This window comes from Pleurodeles waltl, chromosome 2_2 (assembly GCF_031143425.1).
Source record: "Pleurodeles waltl isolate 20211129_DDA chromosome 2_2, aPleWal1.hap1.20221129, whole genome shotgun sequence".
Taxonomy (NCBI): domain Eukaryota; kingdom Metazoa; phylum Chordata; class Amphibia; order Caudata; family Salamandridae; genus Pleurodeles; species Pleurodeles waltl.
Window position 1 is genome coordinate 1135443126 of NC_090439.1, and position 19068 is coordinate 1135462193.

General features: G+C 47.0%; 1 protein-coding gene across 1 annotated transcript in view; it reads right to left on the reverse strand.

Moving 5' to 3' along the window:
• The window catches only part of BOP1 (BOP1 ribosomal biogenesis factor), a 319190-nt gene that overhangs the window by 284696 nt on the left and 15426 nt on the right, over positions 1-19068 (reverse strand). The window contains exon 2 of the mRNA XM_069221018.1: positions 7623-7847. Within this exon, the coding sequence (XP_069077119.1) occupies positions 7623-7847 (225 nt within the window). The remainder of the gene's footprint in view (positions 1-7622; positions 7848-19068) is intronic.

A 19068-nucleotide genomic window follows, 5' to 3' on the forward strand; every position in this document is an offset into this window, starting at 1 on the left:
TAACTTTACTAGGGACGCACTAATAAATCTGAAATGGCAATCATGGATAAACCAATCACCAATCCAATTTAGACAGGGAGCACTTGCACTTTAGCAGTGGTTAAGTGCCCAGAGTCCTAAAGCCAGCAGAAACGAAATGCAGCACACAGTCAAAAACAGGTCAGAGGCAAGAAGATTGGGGATAACTCAGCAAAAAGGGGCCATTTCTAACACTGGGCTACAGACGCACTGATGCGGTCTCTGGGCTACAGACGCACTGATGCTGTGTATGTCCCCTGCGTGCCCGGATGCCAGAGTTGAAGTTGACTGACAGTCCTCCAGAGACAAAGCCTTAGACTTTCCTACTGTGAACCCTTCCAACATCGCCTGCAGCCTTTGCACGCAGGCCCCCTCAACCACGATTGCTCCTGTGGAGAAAACCCAATGCCTCAAGACTATTCTGCACCCATCGCCCCCGGCCCGTGAAGAATAGCACGACTTGATGGCCTACTATCTCCGTGACATAAACAGTCTTAACCATGTGATTGGTCCGCTCAGAAGCCTCTTCAAACCCCTGCCCATACTTCATCTTCACCTGAGGACTCTATCCAACCTACTCTCTATGTTCACCCTGATCCTCAACATCTCCTTCACCTCTGCCGCCTTCACGGAAGCCTGGTAGAACACGATCAATCTTCCCCTCCTGGACATATCAGTGCTTAACAATCTCTCTGCATCCCAACCCAGTGAAAATTCTAGAAAACCTCAAACAACTTTCGGACCACCTCTGTGACAACCACCTTCTCAACCCCTCTCAATCAGGCTTCACAGCCAACCACAGCACCAAAACCGCTCTCATTCCGACCACCGACAATATTCATATGATCATGGCTAGAGGAGGCACAGTCGCATTCATCCTGCTCGACCTTTCCGCTGATTTTGACACCATTTCCTACCCTCGCCCCAAAGACTCTACAACTCTGGAATAAGAGGCCTGCACGCTGATGAATTACTTCTTCCTCACAGGAAGATCATAGTCAGTCAACCTGGCACCCTACAGTTCTGTGGCCACCAACCTGATCTTTGGAGTCCCCCAGGGATCCTCACTCTGCCCTACACTCTTCAGCAAATATATGACTCCCCTCATTCGCATCATACCAGTCAACATCATCTCGTACATGCACGACACTTAACTTATCCTCTACCACTCTGACAACACGCCCAACACCCCAACCATCTTCTCCCTCTGCATGCCTGAAGTTGCCAACTGGGTAATGGACAACGACCTCAAGCTCAACTCCGACAAAATAGAATTGGTACTTTTCGAAAAGAATAGCACTGGTTTGGACTCAAACCTGGTGGCCAGACAAACTTGGGCAAGAACTCAACTCTACCAACTAAACCAGAAACCTCAGCACAGCAGTGGGTAAACAACTCTTGACAACCAACTAAGTGAATACTGTGGAATCATCCTGCTTCCACACCATCAACTACTCAAAACGTTCTTCAAGTGGCTCTCATTGGACATCTGGAGAACAGTCACTCAGCCAGGTTAACCAGCAAACTAGACTACTGCAACACTCTACGTGGGCATTTTCACCCACCTTACTAAACGTCTCCAGGTCATCCAGAACTTAGCAGCCAGACCTATACTCCAAATCACCCCCATGCATTCACACCACAAACCATCTCAAAAACCTACACTGGCTCATAGTTCACAAATGCTTTCTCCTCAAACTTGTCACACTCCCATACAAGGTACTACACAACCTCACATCAGCTTGCACACACTGAGAACCCTCCTCCCTGTAAGCCTCCTGCTCCTAGCAGCTCACACTCCCTGCCACATCTACAGAACTAGAGCCAGTGGTCCAGCTTTCATGAATCTGACAACAGTCAAACTCACTTTCCTGTCTTTTGCCTCCGTGGATAGAAGCTGAACAACTAATTGCTGTCCTAGAATAATAATCAAGCGCCCAGTTCTTTTCTGCCATGTGAAGAATCTGGATAACTGATAGTCTTCTCTGTGACTAGAAACAGACTTCGAGGTGCCCCCAAAGGAGCTACATCAACCACAGGAGCAGAGAAGCTCTGCGCTGCATGTACTTGATCTTCATAAACATTACACGGAAGACCAAAAACATAAGGTACAATTGTTTTATACAAGAGACAGACGTCTGCATACACTGGAGGGAGTCCAAATTATGGAAGTCCAAGTGGATTTTATCACACCGGGCGAGAGGGTGGGGGTGGACGGAAAGGTAAAAGAGCTGTGCCTGACATGACGCTCCAGGTATCACCAGCCATTACTCACTCCATACTCTGTTTTGGGGAGTAGTATTGCAGGAAGGTCAGTGTAACACCGAGTGTCGGTTGCCTGCTTGTGTCAGGTGTGTTTTCCAAAATGGAGGCCATGACTCCACACTGATGGGAGCAACAACGACTGCGAAGCAGAAAAGAAAGATGGAGAGGATGCATGGCAATGCCAGAGGCACATGGGTAAACCAGAATCATTCAATGCGCACAAGGTGATAGACAAGGGCTGGAGCACAGGCAATTAGGTCTCCGTGTGTCTGAAACTAGACAGCCAAAGTACGCGCGCACTTTCTGGAATACCATGATTCAGTTTTACCCAATCCAAGGTGGTGCACAAAATCATCCATTCTGGTAATAGCAAAGAATAAAGATGTGCCAGTCGAAATCACATCATGGGTTTGCTCTTAATTAATTTCAGTTCAACAGCAAAAAAAAAAAAAAAAAAAAAAAGAAGGAAGAATCCGACTACAACTGTACGTCTCCAAAAAGCGTTTTACTGAATCTAAAACCTTGGGCCACTGCTCTTGTTAAGTACCTTGTTTCAGATTCTTGTTCTGAAAAGGTAAGGTGCCTGGGTCGGGAGAGAATTTTAGAAGTCAGTCAGTTGAGGAGCAGGGCATGAAATTCGATGTGAAGTATATTCCATGTTTTAACACCCATGTTGGTCCCTCTTGGGGGGTACACTGATGTCTGCTTCCATCGCACGCTTCCTGAGTATGCCGGCTGGGTTACCTGATGCCTCTAGAAACTTAGACACGGATTAAAAGTGTTGTAAAACGACAAGCAAGATCACCTGTTCTTACTCCCAGAGTACAAGGGGGGCTGGCAACCCCTGCGCCATGCAGTCTAGCAAACCAGAGGAACCCACCAGAGAGGAGGTTTAAAGGAGGTCATACCCATGCAGCCCAAGGTCTACACCACTATTTCAAGAAAAAGAGACGCTGACACGTAGTGAATTAGATAAATGTTCTGGAGGATCGTATCAGGAAAAATGTCAACCCACAAGCGAAACAAATGTATCGTCAAAGCTAGGATCTAATTAAATCTTGTGTAACATAAACAAGGCTACGAGTTAATTCGGACCAGTAAGTACCAAACGCACACAGTGTGAACAAATCGTTTGGGTGTCATGATATAGAAAGGAAAGTTATTTGCCCGTAATACCAGTTCTGCAATTCAGTAGCTTTCCTAGTAAACATTCTTGCATCTCCTGCCACCTTGTGGCTTAGTATGGAACAGGTATTTTAAAAACAAAATTTTAAAATACTCTGGTCACCATCAGGTGAATTTTCTGCAATAAACCCATGATGACTTTTACAGGAACCCCAGAATTCACGGTGATTCAAGGTATTTGTTTTTGTGTTTTTGTTGTTGTAGGTTTCTCTTCAGAAGGGGAAGGTTCGCTGTTTGAACCCTTAGCAGAGCTGCTCTCCGATGTACATCTCCCCATCCGGACCGGACACAATGTTTGTTTTATACAAGGTCACAATCCCTGGCAGAACGGCCCCTGTGCTGCTCTGCTTTCCATTTCTGCTAGATTCTAGGTCTTCCTGCTTTGGGACTGGGGCACAGAGTCCCCGACAGGAGCTTCCCTGCTCTCCTGCAGACCGCTGGACGCAGCCGGTGCCTGAGGCTCTCACTGTGTTTCTCCTTTTAACATCGGCGACTACCGAGTCCGTGATATGGTTTGGGGGCATCAAATTATGGTTTACTAGTACTAGTCTGTCTTTTAAGCCCACATGTGGAGCCGTCATCAGAGAAGGCTGTGTTCTAAGAAGCAGGACAACAAGCGCTGCCAATGCCCTCTAGCCGCTTCACCCACCGGGAGCGCCCGGGTGGAGAACACAGTGGAAAAGGCGAGAAGAGACTGGTCAAGAGGGGTGAAACATACACACTTCTGATTCCTGAACCCTAACTGCACAGCTCATAGTCTACTGCCCTCCAGTCAACCAACGCAATGCTATCAGTCAGTTCTGTGAAGAGATAATCAACAGGAGCAGATCCCTCACCCACAACACAAAGATGACATCCACACTCTCCACAGCTCCACCCTTAACTGGACGGCAGTCAATTCCTTCCGCAAGGTGAACTCATCAACACCCGTAATTCACTCAAGGCCACCACCTAACAGAGGACATTCTACCCCAAGGCTGGACAATCAGTGTTACCACGCAACGCAAGATCTCACCAAGGTTACTTGCTTATGTCAATTTGGGGTCCAGTAGTCTGAGGCCCCAGAGCAGAGGGGTAAAGTAATACATTTGGAGCCTGATATCCATGCTTCACAAACATTTTGTTAGAGGGCCCTTCTCTTGTTGCATAACCATGCTCATGTGTAGAGAGGTCCTTCCGCCAAGATGCAGTCTCACAGGCGTCTTCCAGAGCCTGGGCTGTCCTGCAGAGTAGCCTACAGGTGGGGTGTCCGAATGCTGCACGGTTTATCCTTAGTCCCTTTCCTTTGTAAAGCTTCCTGCATCTAAGGGCAGTGAACACAGAGGTTACTCCGAGAATCCATTTTCTATATTTTATTTTTGAATTCATATATACTAGTCGTTTAAGAGAAAGGCATTTTAGTCTCAGGAGGGAGTGTAGCACAGACCCATAATGCAATTCTAAAATGGCAAAATACAGATGCCAAAAAAAATATATATATATTTTAAAACATATAATCATTACCTTCAATTTCTAGTAAAGTGAAACATGAATATTTATCGAATCCTAGAAAGTGAGGGCCACTTTCTTTGGCAACAGGCTACAAGTTAACTAGGGGAAGTAAAACGATGGACTGACCAATTTTTTGCTTTGGCATTCCCCGAACACATCACCCAGCCTCCTCCCCTACCTAAGACTTCCCGGTCACTTTCTGGTGAGTCCTGCCAATATTCCAAAAGGCAAACAGCTAGAAGCAGCCTTAGGGGCGTGGGGTCTGGGAGGTAGACCCCAGTCTAAGCTCATCTCCAGAAATGAGGTCTTTGTAAGCTTGTTAATTTTCCCAACTGTCATCAGGCACTTCACATGTGGAGCATAAAAAATAAATAAAAAAAATCCTAATAGGGACTAAAATAAAATGATGCACCCATTTCATCACTTTTCCGTACAGTGCCACAATGTCACCTATGTAGTGCTTTACTATGGTCACATACAAGTACAGAGAAAGCAGGCCATGATAGACAATTACGGCACATGCATCATGACTACAATGAAAAAGGATTGTGCCCATTTAGTTGCCAACTATCCAACCTCGTGTAGCAGGTATGTGGACATCCTATCGCCCAAGACATATTTTTGGGGTCAAGGGCACCAAGTTTTCATGTTTATTTTGTCCTTGGGACAAGTAGGCACAGCCACCCGCAGCACAAACTCTTTGGCTGCCAGTTTACAGAGAAGAGAACTGTCTGCAATAGAAGTAATACGTGTATGTTAATGCTGTTCCAACTTGTATTTATGGTTCATTAACGAAAAGCCTTCATTATTAGGGTGAGCGCTGTAAATCAACGTTTTATGGTAACAATGCACTGCTTTCCAGTTAAAAAAAATTATAATAAGTACACACGTTTAAAAGTCAATATGAGGCTAAGTATAATGCTCCCAGAATGCTCTCTGGTTGGGGGCAAAAGTTTGCAGAAGCTTTGCTTTCAAAATAAAATGTTCCGAAAAAAATGCAAGAAGGAAAAAAAAGCATCTTGCTACTATGATATTTTAGGTGCTATTTCTTTGAAGCATCATTTAGTAAAATGTGCCGATGCATGCTAGCATTTCCAAAAAATATTCCTAATGGAAAATCACTGTAACCATTTTCAACAAGATTATGGGAAGCATGAAAAGAAACAAGCACTGGCAAAGCCAACTGATCTGACATTTTTTCGTAAGTGCTTTGGTTTCATCAGTGCGTGTCTTTTTTTGACATGGCTTTTAAAACACTTTGTTGTGGGAGCTGCCAGGCCCACACCATTGTAACAATCCCTGGCAAAAAGAAAAAAGTTATTGATCTAAAAAAGCACACATTGCCACCAGTGGCGTAACAAAGGCCACACAGCCCCCCCTCCTGAGAGCCCCCTCAGCACAGCACCCGCACTCAGTGAGTTTGGAGGGGGTGGGGAGGTGCTCCGTGTTCTTTACAAAGGGGCTGCCTCCTGTTTCGTTATGCCACTGATTGCCACAGTAGTTTCTGACACTGAACAAAACTACTTTGTGTGCCAATATGCTCCAAGTGGAAGGGCAGCATGCGATCACTCACACCAAAGCCAGCCGATAGAGAGAGAAATAGAAGTTTAATAAAAACAAAATGTCTTTCTTAACACCAGACCTAATTAGGGACCCAATTCTCAAAGAAAGTCACAAAAGTGCACCCATAGTATATGTCTTTGAATTAGTGGCTTTCATGAATTCACAAGAACTTACAGAAGTAGATCAGGAAATTTTACTCCCAGAAAATATTTGTGAACTGTATTTTAGCACAAGCAAATATGCAAGTGTAGATTTGCTCATGTGAAAATCTACTGAGAGTTTACAAGTTCACTTTCCCTCCACCCACTTTTTTCCCAAATTTGGAAGAACTTCTACTTCTACCATTTTCAGGAGTACATTTCCAACCTTTCTCATTATGGAAAAAGACTAGAGAAGAGCTGGTGAAAATCCTTAAAACATGCAAGTTAGTAGGTTTGCTGACTCAAAGGCATCCTAGCCTTGGAACTATTGCTTACTGCTTCCTCCAGCCCAGTATGTAGATCTGCGGAAGATGGCAAAATAAGGAGATAGCTGCAAGTATTCAAGCCCTACTATAGTAGTAGCCCTGGCATAAACACAGAGGCCATCATCAGAGCTCTTAAATAATGAGATTGCTACCATAATTTGTCGCCGCACTACATGCACCAAAGGGACAAATAGATTCTTTTTTTTTTTTTTACATGACAAGTAAATTTGAGAAGCAACCTATCCCATGGACAAGTAGCTATTTTATTAAATTCCACACCCCTGTGCAGAATCGAAGGACCTCACTGTTTTCAGCTTTACCTGTATTTCTCACCAGTTGTCGGAGCCCAGTGATCACTGCACAGTCCTAAATGTCACCACACCCATAGCGATTACTAGTCACACGTGCCACCACATACATAGCCCTCCCCTGGTCTTCATGCCCGGCTATGGTAGAACAAGTGCCGCAGAGAGCCGTCTGTAAAGGATTTCCTTACGCCAGCGCAAAGTTATGACAGTGACTAACCAGCTCAATCTGAGCTTTGAAATCATGACCTAGAGGATTTGTGAATATTGACACTCCCTACAGCCCACAGTGTTACGTCGCTTATGGAGTAAACTCGACCCACACTTACCCGCAGCTTCGGCAAAGCTTTCACCTTGTCCCCCTCTTTCTCAAGCCCACTGTCTTCATCTTCAGCAGGAAAGGAACCATCAACCCTAGACTCGCTTTCGCCATCTTCAGCATCACTGCTGTCACTGCCGGACTCCTCAAGGCCGGAATAGACACTCTCCTCGCTGTCCGACAGGTCACTCTCTGCGTCACTCCCGCCAGGGTCCACAGAGCTGAATAGGGGCAGCTGGAAATGAAATGCAGAGTCCACATCATTAGTGAGATACTGAAGTGAAAACCTGCTTGCAAGTGTGCGACAGAGCTATGTAGTTACAGGTAATGAATTAACAGACCATCCAGGACTGCCCCCGTTCTATCCCTTATAGTTGGGGTCATCCTCCCTCTCTCAATTGCATTTGGCCTATCTTATGTTTCAAAACACGGAACGATAAGCAGCGCTGCTCCTTACTAAGCAGAAACTAAATGAACAGACACCCTTCAAAAATTATTTCCACTTGTGACCCCTCCACCCCACACCCCTTCACCCCCCCACCCACAGAGGCAGCTGTTTCACTAACACCTTCCTATAGTCAACTTAGCATCTGTTCTCCCTGGCATTATGTTTTGCATCAGTTTGTGCAGCAGGCACACAGACCAACTCCAAAGAAGGTCAATGATTGCCAAAGAGAAGACGTAAACGAGATGGCACTCCAGCAGTAAGAGTCAACAAACGTGCTGCTACAGAATGAGACTTGTAGGCACCTACACCCTGCAAGCAGGACAGTTTTACAAAACCTGGGAAGAGTTGATAGCATAAATGCAAAACCACAGTCCATGCAAGAGATTACCAGAAGCTAAAACAGCACCAGGGATAAGCTTATTCCAGAAGCATACCCACCTCTTCAGTCGCAGGAAACCATTGAGACTGATGGTGTCTGTGCCATGGTATGGCCACATGAGCACCTTTTAGTCGGAATAGAACCTAAGGGTCTTGGAGATAACATTCTTTGCAATTTTAAAGCCAACGCTGTTGTGCGTGAACGCAGGAGAAAAATCAAATCTGCTTATAACGCAACTAACTTCCTGGCTCTCTAGTACCCAAGCGAGACCAGGGCCAAGAGAATGCTGTGCCAATACCAGCACATACCAACAAGACAGGCCACCCTTCAGCAGTGAGGAACCCAAACAGCATTATTACACTTGATAGTTGTGCGAGAGTGGCCAGGTCTGGTGGGAGAAGCAATGCTTTCCAAATCGCTGGCAATCTAAGGAGGTGCAGTGGCTCAACAGGTGCCACTTATTGAAGGCGATTTCAACTAGTGGTAGAGCCCTCCCACAGATATATATACACTCTAATTTCAGTACACAAAATACAAGATCAAATCTTCTGATTCTCAACATAATACTGTTTTGGCATATGCTGTTCATAGTCAGAAAATGGTGCAGAGGGCACAACACACTGTGAAAAGGCGAGAGTACCATACACATGTGAGTGTAAAGACGCGCAGTCAAACATAATGGATGGCAAAGCAGGCTAACTGCAAGAAACCCCCTCTGGTATGGCATGACCTGCTCCTTAAGCAGAGGGCTAACCTGGAGGGATTCCAGAAGTTGGATTGCATAGGCATCTCCAACGCTAGATATGTGTAGGCCACCGGCTGCATGAAATTCTTTGAACAACTGGCAGCGCACTTTGCTCAGGTTAGACATGCACTGGACACCTATGCTGTCGAATTAAAAGGCAGTGCCCAAGTTACACTTCATGGAAGCTAAGATCACCATGGCAGAGCTCAGGCAGAAAATAATATTGCACATCTAAAGATTATTGCCTCCCCTGATACCTTCCAGCATCTGAGAGACAAATTGGCACAGACCTTAGTGTCTCTGACGAATGGAATGAAGCCAAAATGCCCCCCCCCAAAGGTTTCTGGCAATACAGTGCAGACTCCGACAACTACCCAGTCATTCAGGTCAGTCTCTCACTCAGTCAGTCAGGTCAGTCAGTCAGGTCAGTCAGTCAGGTCAGTCAGTCAGGTCAGTCAGTCAGGTCAGTCAGTCAGGTCAGTCAGTCAGGTCAGTCAGTCAGGTCAGTCAGTCAGGTCAGTCAGTCAGTCAGGTCAGTCAGTCAGGTCAGTCAGTCAGGTCAGTCAGTCAGGTCAGTCAGTCAGGTCAGTCAGGTCAGTCAGTCAGGTCAGTCAGTCAGTCAGGTCAGTCAGTCAGGTCAGTCAGTCAGGTCAGTCAGTCTCTCAGTCAGTCTCTCAGTCAGGTCAGTCAGTCTCTCAGTCAGGTCAGTCTCTCAGTCAGGTCAGTCTCTCAGTCAGGTCAGTCTCTCAGTCAGGTCAGTCTCTCAGTCAGGTCAGTCAGGTCAGTCAGTCAGGTCAGTCTCTCTCAGTCAGTCAGTCAGTCAGTCAGTCAGGTCAGTCTCTCTCAGTCAGTCAGTCAGTCAGTCAGGTCAGTCTCTCTCAGTCAGTCAGTCAGTCAGGTCAGTCTCTCTCAGTCAGTCAGGTCAGTCTCTCTCAGTCAGTCAGGTCAGTCTCTCTCAGTCAGTCAGGTCAGTCTCTCTCAGTCAGTCAGGTCAGTCTCTCTCAGTCAGTCAGGTCAGTCAGTCAGGTCAGTCTTTCTCAGTCAGTCAGGTCAGTCTTTCTCAGTCAGTCAGGTCAGCCTCTCAGTCAGTCTCTCAGTCAGTCTCTCAGTCAGTCTGGTCAGTCAGTCTGGTCAGTCAGTCTGGTCAGTCTGGTCAGTCTGGTCAGTCTGGTCAGTCAGTCTGGTCAGTCAGTCTGGTCAGTCAGTCTGGTCAGTCAGTCTGGTCAGTCAGTCTGGTCAGTCAGTCTGGTCAGTCAGTCAGGTCAGTCAGTCAGGTCAGTCGGTCGGTCAGTCGGTCGGTCAGTCTTTCTCAGTCAGTCAGGTCAGTCTTTCTCAGTCAGTCAGGTCAGTCTTTCTCAGTCAGTCAGGTCAGTCTTTCTCAGTCAGTCTCTCAGTCAGGTCAGTCAGTCTCTCAGTCAGGTCAGTCAGTCTCTCAGTCAGTCAGGTCAGTCAGTCAGTCAGGTCAGTCAGTCTCTCAGTCTCTCAGTCTCTCAGTCAGGTCAGTCAGGTCAGTCAGGTCAGTCAGGTCAGTCAGGTCAGTCTCTCAGTCAGGTCAGTCTCTCAGTCAGGTCAGTCTCTCAGTCAGGTCAGTCAGGTCAGTCAGGTCAGTCAGGTCAGTCAGGTCAGTCAGGTCAGGTCAGTCAGGTCAGTCTCTCTCAGTCAGTCAGGTCAGTCAGGTCAGTCAGTCAGGTCAGTCAGTCAGGTCAGTCAGTCAGGTCAGTCTCTCTCAGTCAGTCAGTCAGGTCAGTCTCTCTCAGTCAGTCAGTCAGGTCAGTCTCTCTCAGTCAGTCAGTCAGTCAGGTCAGTCTCTCTCAGTCACTCAGGTCAGTCTCTCTCAGTCAGTCAGTCAGTCAGTCAGTCAGGTCAGTCTCTCTCAGTCAGTCAGTCAGTCAGTCAGGTCAGTCTCTCTCAGTCAGTCAGTCAGGTCAGTCTCTCTCAGTCAGTCAGTCAGTCAGGTCAGTCTCTCTCAGTCAGTCAGTCAGTCAGGTCAGTCTCCCAGTCAGGTCAGTCAGTCTCCCAGTCAGGTCAGTCAGTCTCCCAGTCAGGTCAGTCAGTCTCCCAGTCAGGTCAGTCAGTCAGGTCAGTCTCTCACTCACTCAGTCAGTCAGGTCAGTCTCTCACTCACTCACTCAGTCAGTCAGGTCAGTCTCTCACTCACTCAGTCAGTCAGGTCAGTCTCTCACTCAGTCAGTCAGGTCAGTCTCTCACTCAGTCAGTCAGGTCAGTCTCTCTCAGTCAGTCAGTCAGTCAGGTCAGTCTCTCTCAGTCAGTCAGTCAGTCAGGTCAGTCTCTCTCAGTCAGTCAGTCAGTCAGTCAGGTCAGTCTCTCTCAGTCAGTCAGGTCAGTCTCTCTCAGTCAGTCAGGTCAGTCAGTCAGTCAGGTCAGTCTTTCTCAGTCAGTCAGGTCAGTCTTTCTCAGTCAGTCAGGTCAGTCTTTCTCAGTCAGTCAGGTCAGTCAGTCAGGTCAGTCAGTCAGGTCAGTCTCTCAGTCAGTCTCTCAGTCAGTCTCTCAGTCAGGTCAGTCAGTCTCTCAGTCAGGTCAGTCAGTCTCTCAGTCAGGTCAGTCAGTCTCTCAGTCAGGTCAGTCAGTCTCCCAGTCAGGTCAGTCAGTCTCCCAGTCAGGTCAGTCAGTCTCTCACTCACTCAGTCAGTCAGGTCAGTCTCTCACTCACTCAGTCAGTCAGGTCAGTCTCTCTGTCAGTCAGTCAGGTCAGTCTCTCTGTCAGTCAGTCAGGTCAGTCTCTCTGTCAGTCAGTCAGGTCAGTCTCTCTGTCAGTAAGTCAGGTCAGTCAGGTCAATCAGTCAGTCAGTCTCTCAGTCAGGTCAGTCAGGTCAGTCAGGTCAGTCAGGGTAGTCAGGTCAGTCAGGTCAGTCAGGTCAGTCAGGTCAGTCAGGTCAGTCAGGTCAGTCAGGTCAGTCAGGTCAGTCAGTCTCTCAGTCAGGTCAGTCAGTCTCTCAGTCAGGTCAGTCAGGTCAGTCAGTCTCTCAGTCAGGTCAGTCAGTCTCTCAGTCAGGTCAGTCAGGTCAGTCAGTCTCTCAGTCAGGTTAGTCAGTCAGTCTCTCAGTCAGGTCAGTCAGTCTCTCAGTCAGGTCAGTCAGTCTCTCAGTCAGGTCAGTCAGTCTCTCAGTCAGGTCAGTCAGGTCAGTCAGTCAGTCAGGTCAGTCAGTCTCTCAGTCTCTCAGTCAGGTCAGTCAGTCAGGTCAGTCAGTCACTCAGTCAGGTCAGTCAGTCAGTCAGTCAGTCTCTCAGTCAGGTCAGTCAGTCAGTCTCTCAGTCAGGTCAGTCAGTCAGTCTCTCAGTCAGGTCAGTCAGTCAGTCTCTCAGTCAGGTCAGTCTCTCAGTCAGGTCAGTCAGTCTCTCAGTCAGGTCAGTCAGTCTCTCAGTCAGGTCAGTCAGTCAGTCTCTCAGTCAGGTCAGTCAGTCAGTCTCTCAGTCAGGTCAGTCAGTCAGTCAGTCTCTCAGTCAGGTCAGTCAGTCAGTCTCTCAGTCAGGTCAGTCAGTCAGTCAGTCAGTTCAGTCTCTCACTCACTCAGTCAGTCAGTTCGGTCAGTCTCTCTCAGTCAGTCAGTCAGGTCAGTCTCTCTCAGTCAGTCAGTCAGGTCAGTCTCTCTCAGTCAGTCAGTCAGGTCAGTCTCTCTCAGTCAGTCAGTCAGTCAGGTCAGTCTCTCTCAGTCAGTCAGTCAGGTCAGTCTCTCTCAGTCAGTCAGTCAGGTCAGTCTCTCTCAGTCAGTCAGTCAGGTCAGTCAGTCAGGTCAGTCAGTCTCCCAGTCAGGTCAGTCAGTCTCCCAGTCAGGTCAGTCAGTCTCCCAGTCAGGTCAGTCAGTCTCCCAGTCAGGTCAGTCAGTCTCCCACTCACTCAGTCAGTCAGGTCAGTCTCTCACTCACTCAGTCAGTCAGGTCAGTCTCTCACTCACTCAGTCAGTCAGGTCAGTCTCTCACTCACTCAGTCAGTCAGGTCAGTCTCTCACTCAGTCAGTCAGGTCAGTCTCTCACTCAGTCAGTCAGGTCAGTCTCTCTGTCAGTCAGTCAGGTCAGTCTCTCTGTCAGTCAGTCAGGTCAGTCTCTCTCAGTCAGTCAGGTCAGTCTGTCTCTCAGTCAGTCAGGTCAGTCTTTCTCAGTCAGTCAGTCTCTCAGTCAGTCTCTCAGTCAGTCTCTCAGTCAGTCTCTCAGTCAGTCTCTCAGTCAGTCAGTCCGGTCAGTCTCTCACTCACTCAGTCAGTCCGGTCAGTCTCTCACTCACTCAGTCAGTCAGGTCAGTCTCTCTCAGTCAGTCAGTCAGGTCAGTCTCTCTCAGTCAGTCAGTCAGGTCAGTCTCTCTCAGGTCAGTCTCTCAGGTCAGTCTCTCAGTCAGGTCAGTCAGTCAGTCTCTCAGTCAGGTCAGTCAGTCAGTTCAGTCTCTCACTCAGTCAGTTCGGTCAGTCAGGTCAGTCTCTCTCAGTCAGTCAGTCAGTCAGTCAGGTCAGTCTCTCTCAGTCAGTCAGTCAGTCAGTCAGGTCAGTCTCTCTCAGTCAGTCAGTCAGTCAGGTCAGTCCCTCTCAGTCAGGTCAGTCTCTCTCAGTCAGGTCAGTCAGTCAGTCAGGTCAGTCCCTCTCAGTCAGGTCAGTCAGTCTCTCAGTCAGGTCAGTCAGTCTCTCAGTCAGGTCAGTCAGTCTCTCAGTCAGGTCAGTCAGTCCGGTCAGTCTCTCACTCACTCAGTCAGTCCGGTCAGTCTCTCACTCAGTCAGTCAGGTCAGTCTCTCACTCAGTCAGTCAGTCAGGTCAGTCTCTCAGGTCAGTCTCTCAGGTCAGTCTCTCAGGTCAGTCTCTCAGGTCAGTCAGTCAGTCTCTCAGTCAGGTCAGTCAGTCTCTCAGTCAGGTCAGTCAGTCAGTCTCTCAGTCAGGTCAGTCAGTCAGTCTCTCAGTCAGGTCAGTCAGTCAGTCTCTCAGTCAGGTCAGTCAGTCAGTCTCTCAGTCAGGTCAGTCAGTCAGTCTCTCAGTCAGGTCAGTCAGTCAGTCTCTCAGTCAGGTCAGTCAGTCAGTCTCTCAGTCAGGTCAGTCAGTCAGTCTCTCAGTCAGGTCAGTCAGTCTCTCAGTCAGGTCAGTCAGTCTCTCAGTCAGGTCAGTCAGTCAGTCTCTCAGTCAGGTCAGTCAGTCAGTCTCTCAGTCAGGTCAGTCAGTCAGTCTCTCAGTCAGGTCAGTCAGTCAGTCTCTCAGTCAGGTCAGTCAGTCAGTCTCTCAGTCAGGTCAGTCAGTCAGTCTCTCAGTCAGGTCAGTCCCTCTCAGTCAGGTCAGTCAGTCAGTCTCTCAGTCAGGTCAGTCAGTCAGTCTCTCAGTCAGGTCAGTCAGTCTCTCAGTCAGGTCAGTCAGTCTCTCAGTCAGGTCAGTCAGTCAGTCAGGTCAGTCAGGTCAGTCAGGTCAGTCAGGTCAGTCAGGTCAGTCTCTCACTCAGTCAGTTCGGTCAGTCTCTCACTCAGTCAGTTCGGTCAGTCTCTCTCAGTCAGTCAGTCATTCAGGTCAGTCTCTCTCAGTCAGTCATTCAGGTCAGTCTCTCTCAGTCAGTCATTCAGGTCAGTCTCTCTCAGTCAGTCAGGTCAGTCTCAGTCAGTCAGGTCAGTCTCTCACTCAGTCAGTCAGTCAGTCATTCAGGTCAGTCTCTCAGTCAGTCAGTCAGTCAGTCAGTCATTCAGGTCAGTCTCTCAGTCAGTCATTCAGGTCAGTCTCTCAGTCAGTCAGTCAGGTCAGTCTCTCAGTCAGTCAGTCAGGTCAGTCTCTCAGTCAGTCAGTCAGTCAATCAGGTCAGTCTCACTCACTCAGTCAGTCAGGTCAGTCACTCACTCAGTCAGGTCAGTCTCTCTCACTCACTCAGTCAGGTCAGTCAGTCTCTCAGTCCGGTCAGTCAGTCTCTCAGTCCGGTCAGTCAGTCTCTCAGTCCGGTCAGTCAGTCTCTCAGTCCGGTCAGTCATGTCAGTCTCTCTCAGTCAGTCAGGTCAGTCAGGTAGGTCTCTCTCAGTCAGTCAGGTCAGTCTCTCTCAGTCAGTCAGGTCAGTCTCTCTCAGTCAGTCAGGTCAGTCATGTCAGTCTCTCTCTCTCAGTCAGTCAGGTCAGTCAGGTAGGTAGGTCAGTCAAGTCAGGTCACTCACTCAGTCAGTCAAGTCACTCAGTCAGTCTCTGTGTCAGTCAGGTCACTCACTCAGGTCACTCAGTCAGTCTGTGTGTGTGTCAGTCAGTCTCTGTGTCAGTCAGTCTCAGTGAGCTGCTGGTTCTCTGATGTTAGGCGAGTGGAAGAGCGGGATGGACAGATGTGCATCATGAGCAGAGAATGAGAGTAACCAAGGTAATAGCAGAAGATTTGGTCTATGGACAGGAGACAGAGGAAGATGGGCAAGATGCTGGAGGACTGCCTTGTGGGGTCCACTTGGGCTCTGAGGTGGGGCAGAGGGTGGTAAGAGGGTAAGAGTACAAAGAAAACTAATTCTGAAGTGTTTCTATTGAATCGTACAGGTATCACCTCTGTCAATATAACTTGCCGATATTCTGTCTAAGGATTGAAATACTCTAAATGAGTTATCAAAAAAGCAAAAATAACATTTTTCCAACCTCACAAGAAATTCTAATAAGTATTTTGAAGATAACATGTATTAGGGTGAGCAGTCACGTTTCAACCCTCAATGGACCGACATCCCCGGGTCTCACCAGGACAGAAGTCACCTGCCTACAGGCCTAGGGGAGGAAAGCATCAGTGTTAGGATTTGTAAGCAGTAACAATAGAGTGGCCAAGAAATGGTAGCACTGACAACAAGCAATGTGAAGAACAACCTCCTCCACAAAGTACTGGCAATGTACATGTAAGGAAAGGTCCAACAGGCCTCCTGCTATAATGTTATTAGGTACATGAACCTCTCAGTGAGAATTAATGGACAAGCGTCAGAATACTTGTCTGTAGTAAGTGAAATTAAGAGAAGAAATAAGACCAGAATAAAGTACAGCGTGTATCAGAAAAACTGACCATCGATTAAAATTAGTTTTTTACAAGATTTGTAAAGGAAATCGAAATAATCCAACGATGGTTTTACAATGTGACATCAAGCCCTTGCAAATAGCAAATTATGTGAATTGTATTTTTAAAAAGGGGTAAAAGAATACTCTCTATCTCCCCCTCTCCCTCCAAATAAAAATGAATACATGGGTCTTATATATTAAGCCTGCAGCACAGGAATAACTGGCAATTTCTATACTATCAAGGTCCACAGTGCTGAGGGCCAAGGATAACTCAAGTAGAGGAACAATACAGTTTTCATTTCCATCAAACACCGAGCACTCTCTCACCCACTTGTCACTCTGTACGTTAGTCTATGCAGAACCTCATCGGCACTCACCCTGGAGACGGTCCGCCTCTAGGTAGATATTAGGTAGATATTAGGTACGAGGCTTCAAGGTTTTCCCTAACTTAAGATATATACTGCGGGTTTGCGATAGTGCAGGTATTTTCGTTTTAGTTTATAGCATCTAAATGTAATTTTATCAGGAGTCCAGCTTGATCAATTTAAAAAAGGTTAGGAGTCCACTGCATTTCCAAGCAGGCAATAAATAGCCTGATGGCGAGAAATCATGTTTTGGAACCCACCTTGAAATATGACCAAAGACGAGGAGATTTTTTGGGGAGAGTTAATAGGAGTAGGCTGGGGGTTAGAAGAGAAGACGTTTTGCTTAATGACGTTGGTTTTGAAGTAGAAGTTATCTGTAATGTTGACATATCATTCTTTAGTGTATTTCTAGTTTAGTCCCCTGGATACAAGCCTGAAGTATATATTGTTTCAAAAAGTTCGCTGGATCAGTCTTTTCCCCAGACTCAACTCGAACTTAAATAAAGTTTTTTTTAAAGTGAGGTTGATCTCTATTTTGTTCAGTTTTATCATGGATGATAAGTCCCAAAGCCATCTGCACCAAAGCCGGGTCCCGCACATGCAGGGGTATTCATTCACACCAACACCACAACAACTACTTATTCAGATAAAACTCTACTCACAGAAAGAAAACAATGTGGATTATTCAACCTGACTAAGACTAAAAGCATGATTTTTAAAGCCTGCTTAGAAAAAGCATTAAAATGGTAGAGATTGTTAAAAAAAAAAAAGTGAGAAATACATTTTGATTCCTGATGAAGCACAGTGAAAAGCATGAAGAGCAGCGTTAAAGTCTCAATGGGGCGAATAGATGGACCTCGAGACCTGTAGTTAAGCCCTAAATTCAGGCAGAAGGGGGGCCTGTACCCCCCTGGAGTCAAGCATACAGCAAGCAGTGATTTTGTGTGATGTGACAGTCAGAGGTGGGGTTTGCAACATCGAATTACACCGCTGCTTTGGTGTGGGTGGCACGGAAGTGTCAATGTCTCGGCTCCCCTCTTGCTCTTATTCCAGGACCCCCCCCCCACCCAGCTGTCCACAATACCCCTGAACTGCAGCCCCCCTCCTCCCCGCCCCACAGCTCTGTGACTGAATCCGAGCATAATGTACTATCTGCAGTTATCATTGTACACGGAGTATGGAGATGCAGTGTCACTGCCATATGCTTTTTCCTTCAGCTGCCTACAATGTTAACTGACATATTAAAAAAAAAAATCTAAACCATCAGGGAGAAGCCTAACAACTTAAGCAGATCTGAAATTTAGAATCCAAGATGTAATGAACAGAAAACGCCAGAAAAGTTGATAATGTCTCACTTAATCCCATTACGGCAGCACCACTCGAGCAGAGCTTGTCTCACTGCTTGCAAAGGAGGCCGCTATCAGGCTCAACTGGTTTGTAAATCGAGTTTTGTTCCAGGATGAAATTAATTTGTGAAGAGGTGGATCAGAACGTCGGACTAGGAAAAAAAACATATTTCCTTTTCTAATCCATATTAATTGTTTTACAAAAAAAGAAAAACATTTGTGGAAATACCTGGTTTGTAGTGGGTACCAAAAGGTAAGTTACACTACATACCAGGCCCAGTTATCTCTTATTAGTGAAATTCAGTAAGTGTCTAGAAGCCAGGCTCTCTAGGGGTAGTGTGGATGAGCAGCCAAGGCCTAACTAGGAGACATGCAAAGCTCATGCAATACCACTGTAGTCACACAGTACTTACACACATGAAAGAAAATACTCAGTGTTACAAAAATAAAGGTAATTTATTTTAGTGAGACAAATGTCAAAAATACCTTAGGGACTATACTCCCTTAGGAGGTAGGTAATATACACTAGAATGCAGAAGTAGCTGTAAAAACTGTTAGAAAACTGCAAATAGTGAAAATCACAATAGGTTGCAATGGGTCTAGGGGGAAACACAAACCGTATACTATGTGAAAGTCTGTTTCCTACCGAGGCAAGTGTATTGTGTAGAGTGCCAGAAAACATCAAAGGTAAGTAATAGAACCCACCCTAGACCCCAGGAAAGTAGGAGTAAAACACAGTTTCCTATAACACACAAGAAGTCGTGATAGAAGATAATGCAAGAACCAGAAGAGACTGCAAGACACCAACAGAGGATTCCTAGACCTGAAGACCTGTGGAAGAAGGGGACCAGGTCCAAGAAGCACTAAAGAGTCCAGGGAAAACAGGAGCCCCTGCTAACCCAGATGAAGGTGCAAAAGAAGAACCACCAGTGAAAAAGAACAGTCAGTACTGCACCCAAGAAGATGGATGTGGGTTCCTGGTTGGTGCAGATGATGTCCTACACTGGATGGATGAATGCAGTCTGGTTTACATCGCTGGATTCCTCCAACAAGCCTTGGCACATGCAAAGCACGTGGTTAGTGGGAAATGGCGCTGCCCGGGACCTGGAGGGACCTGGTGGCCTCTACCCAAGGGGAAGACAGAGGGGGCTCTCAGCAACTCAGAGAGCCCTCAGAAGACCAGGCACTGCGCACA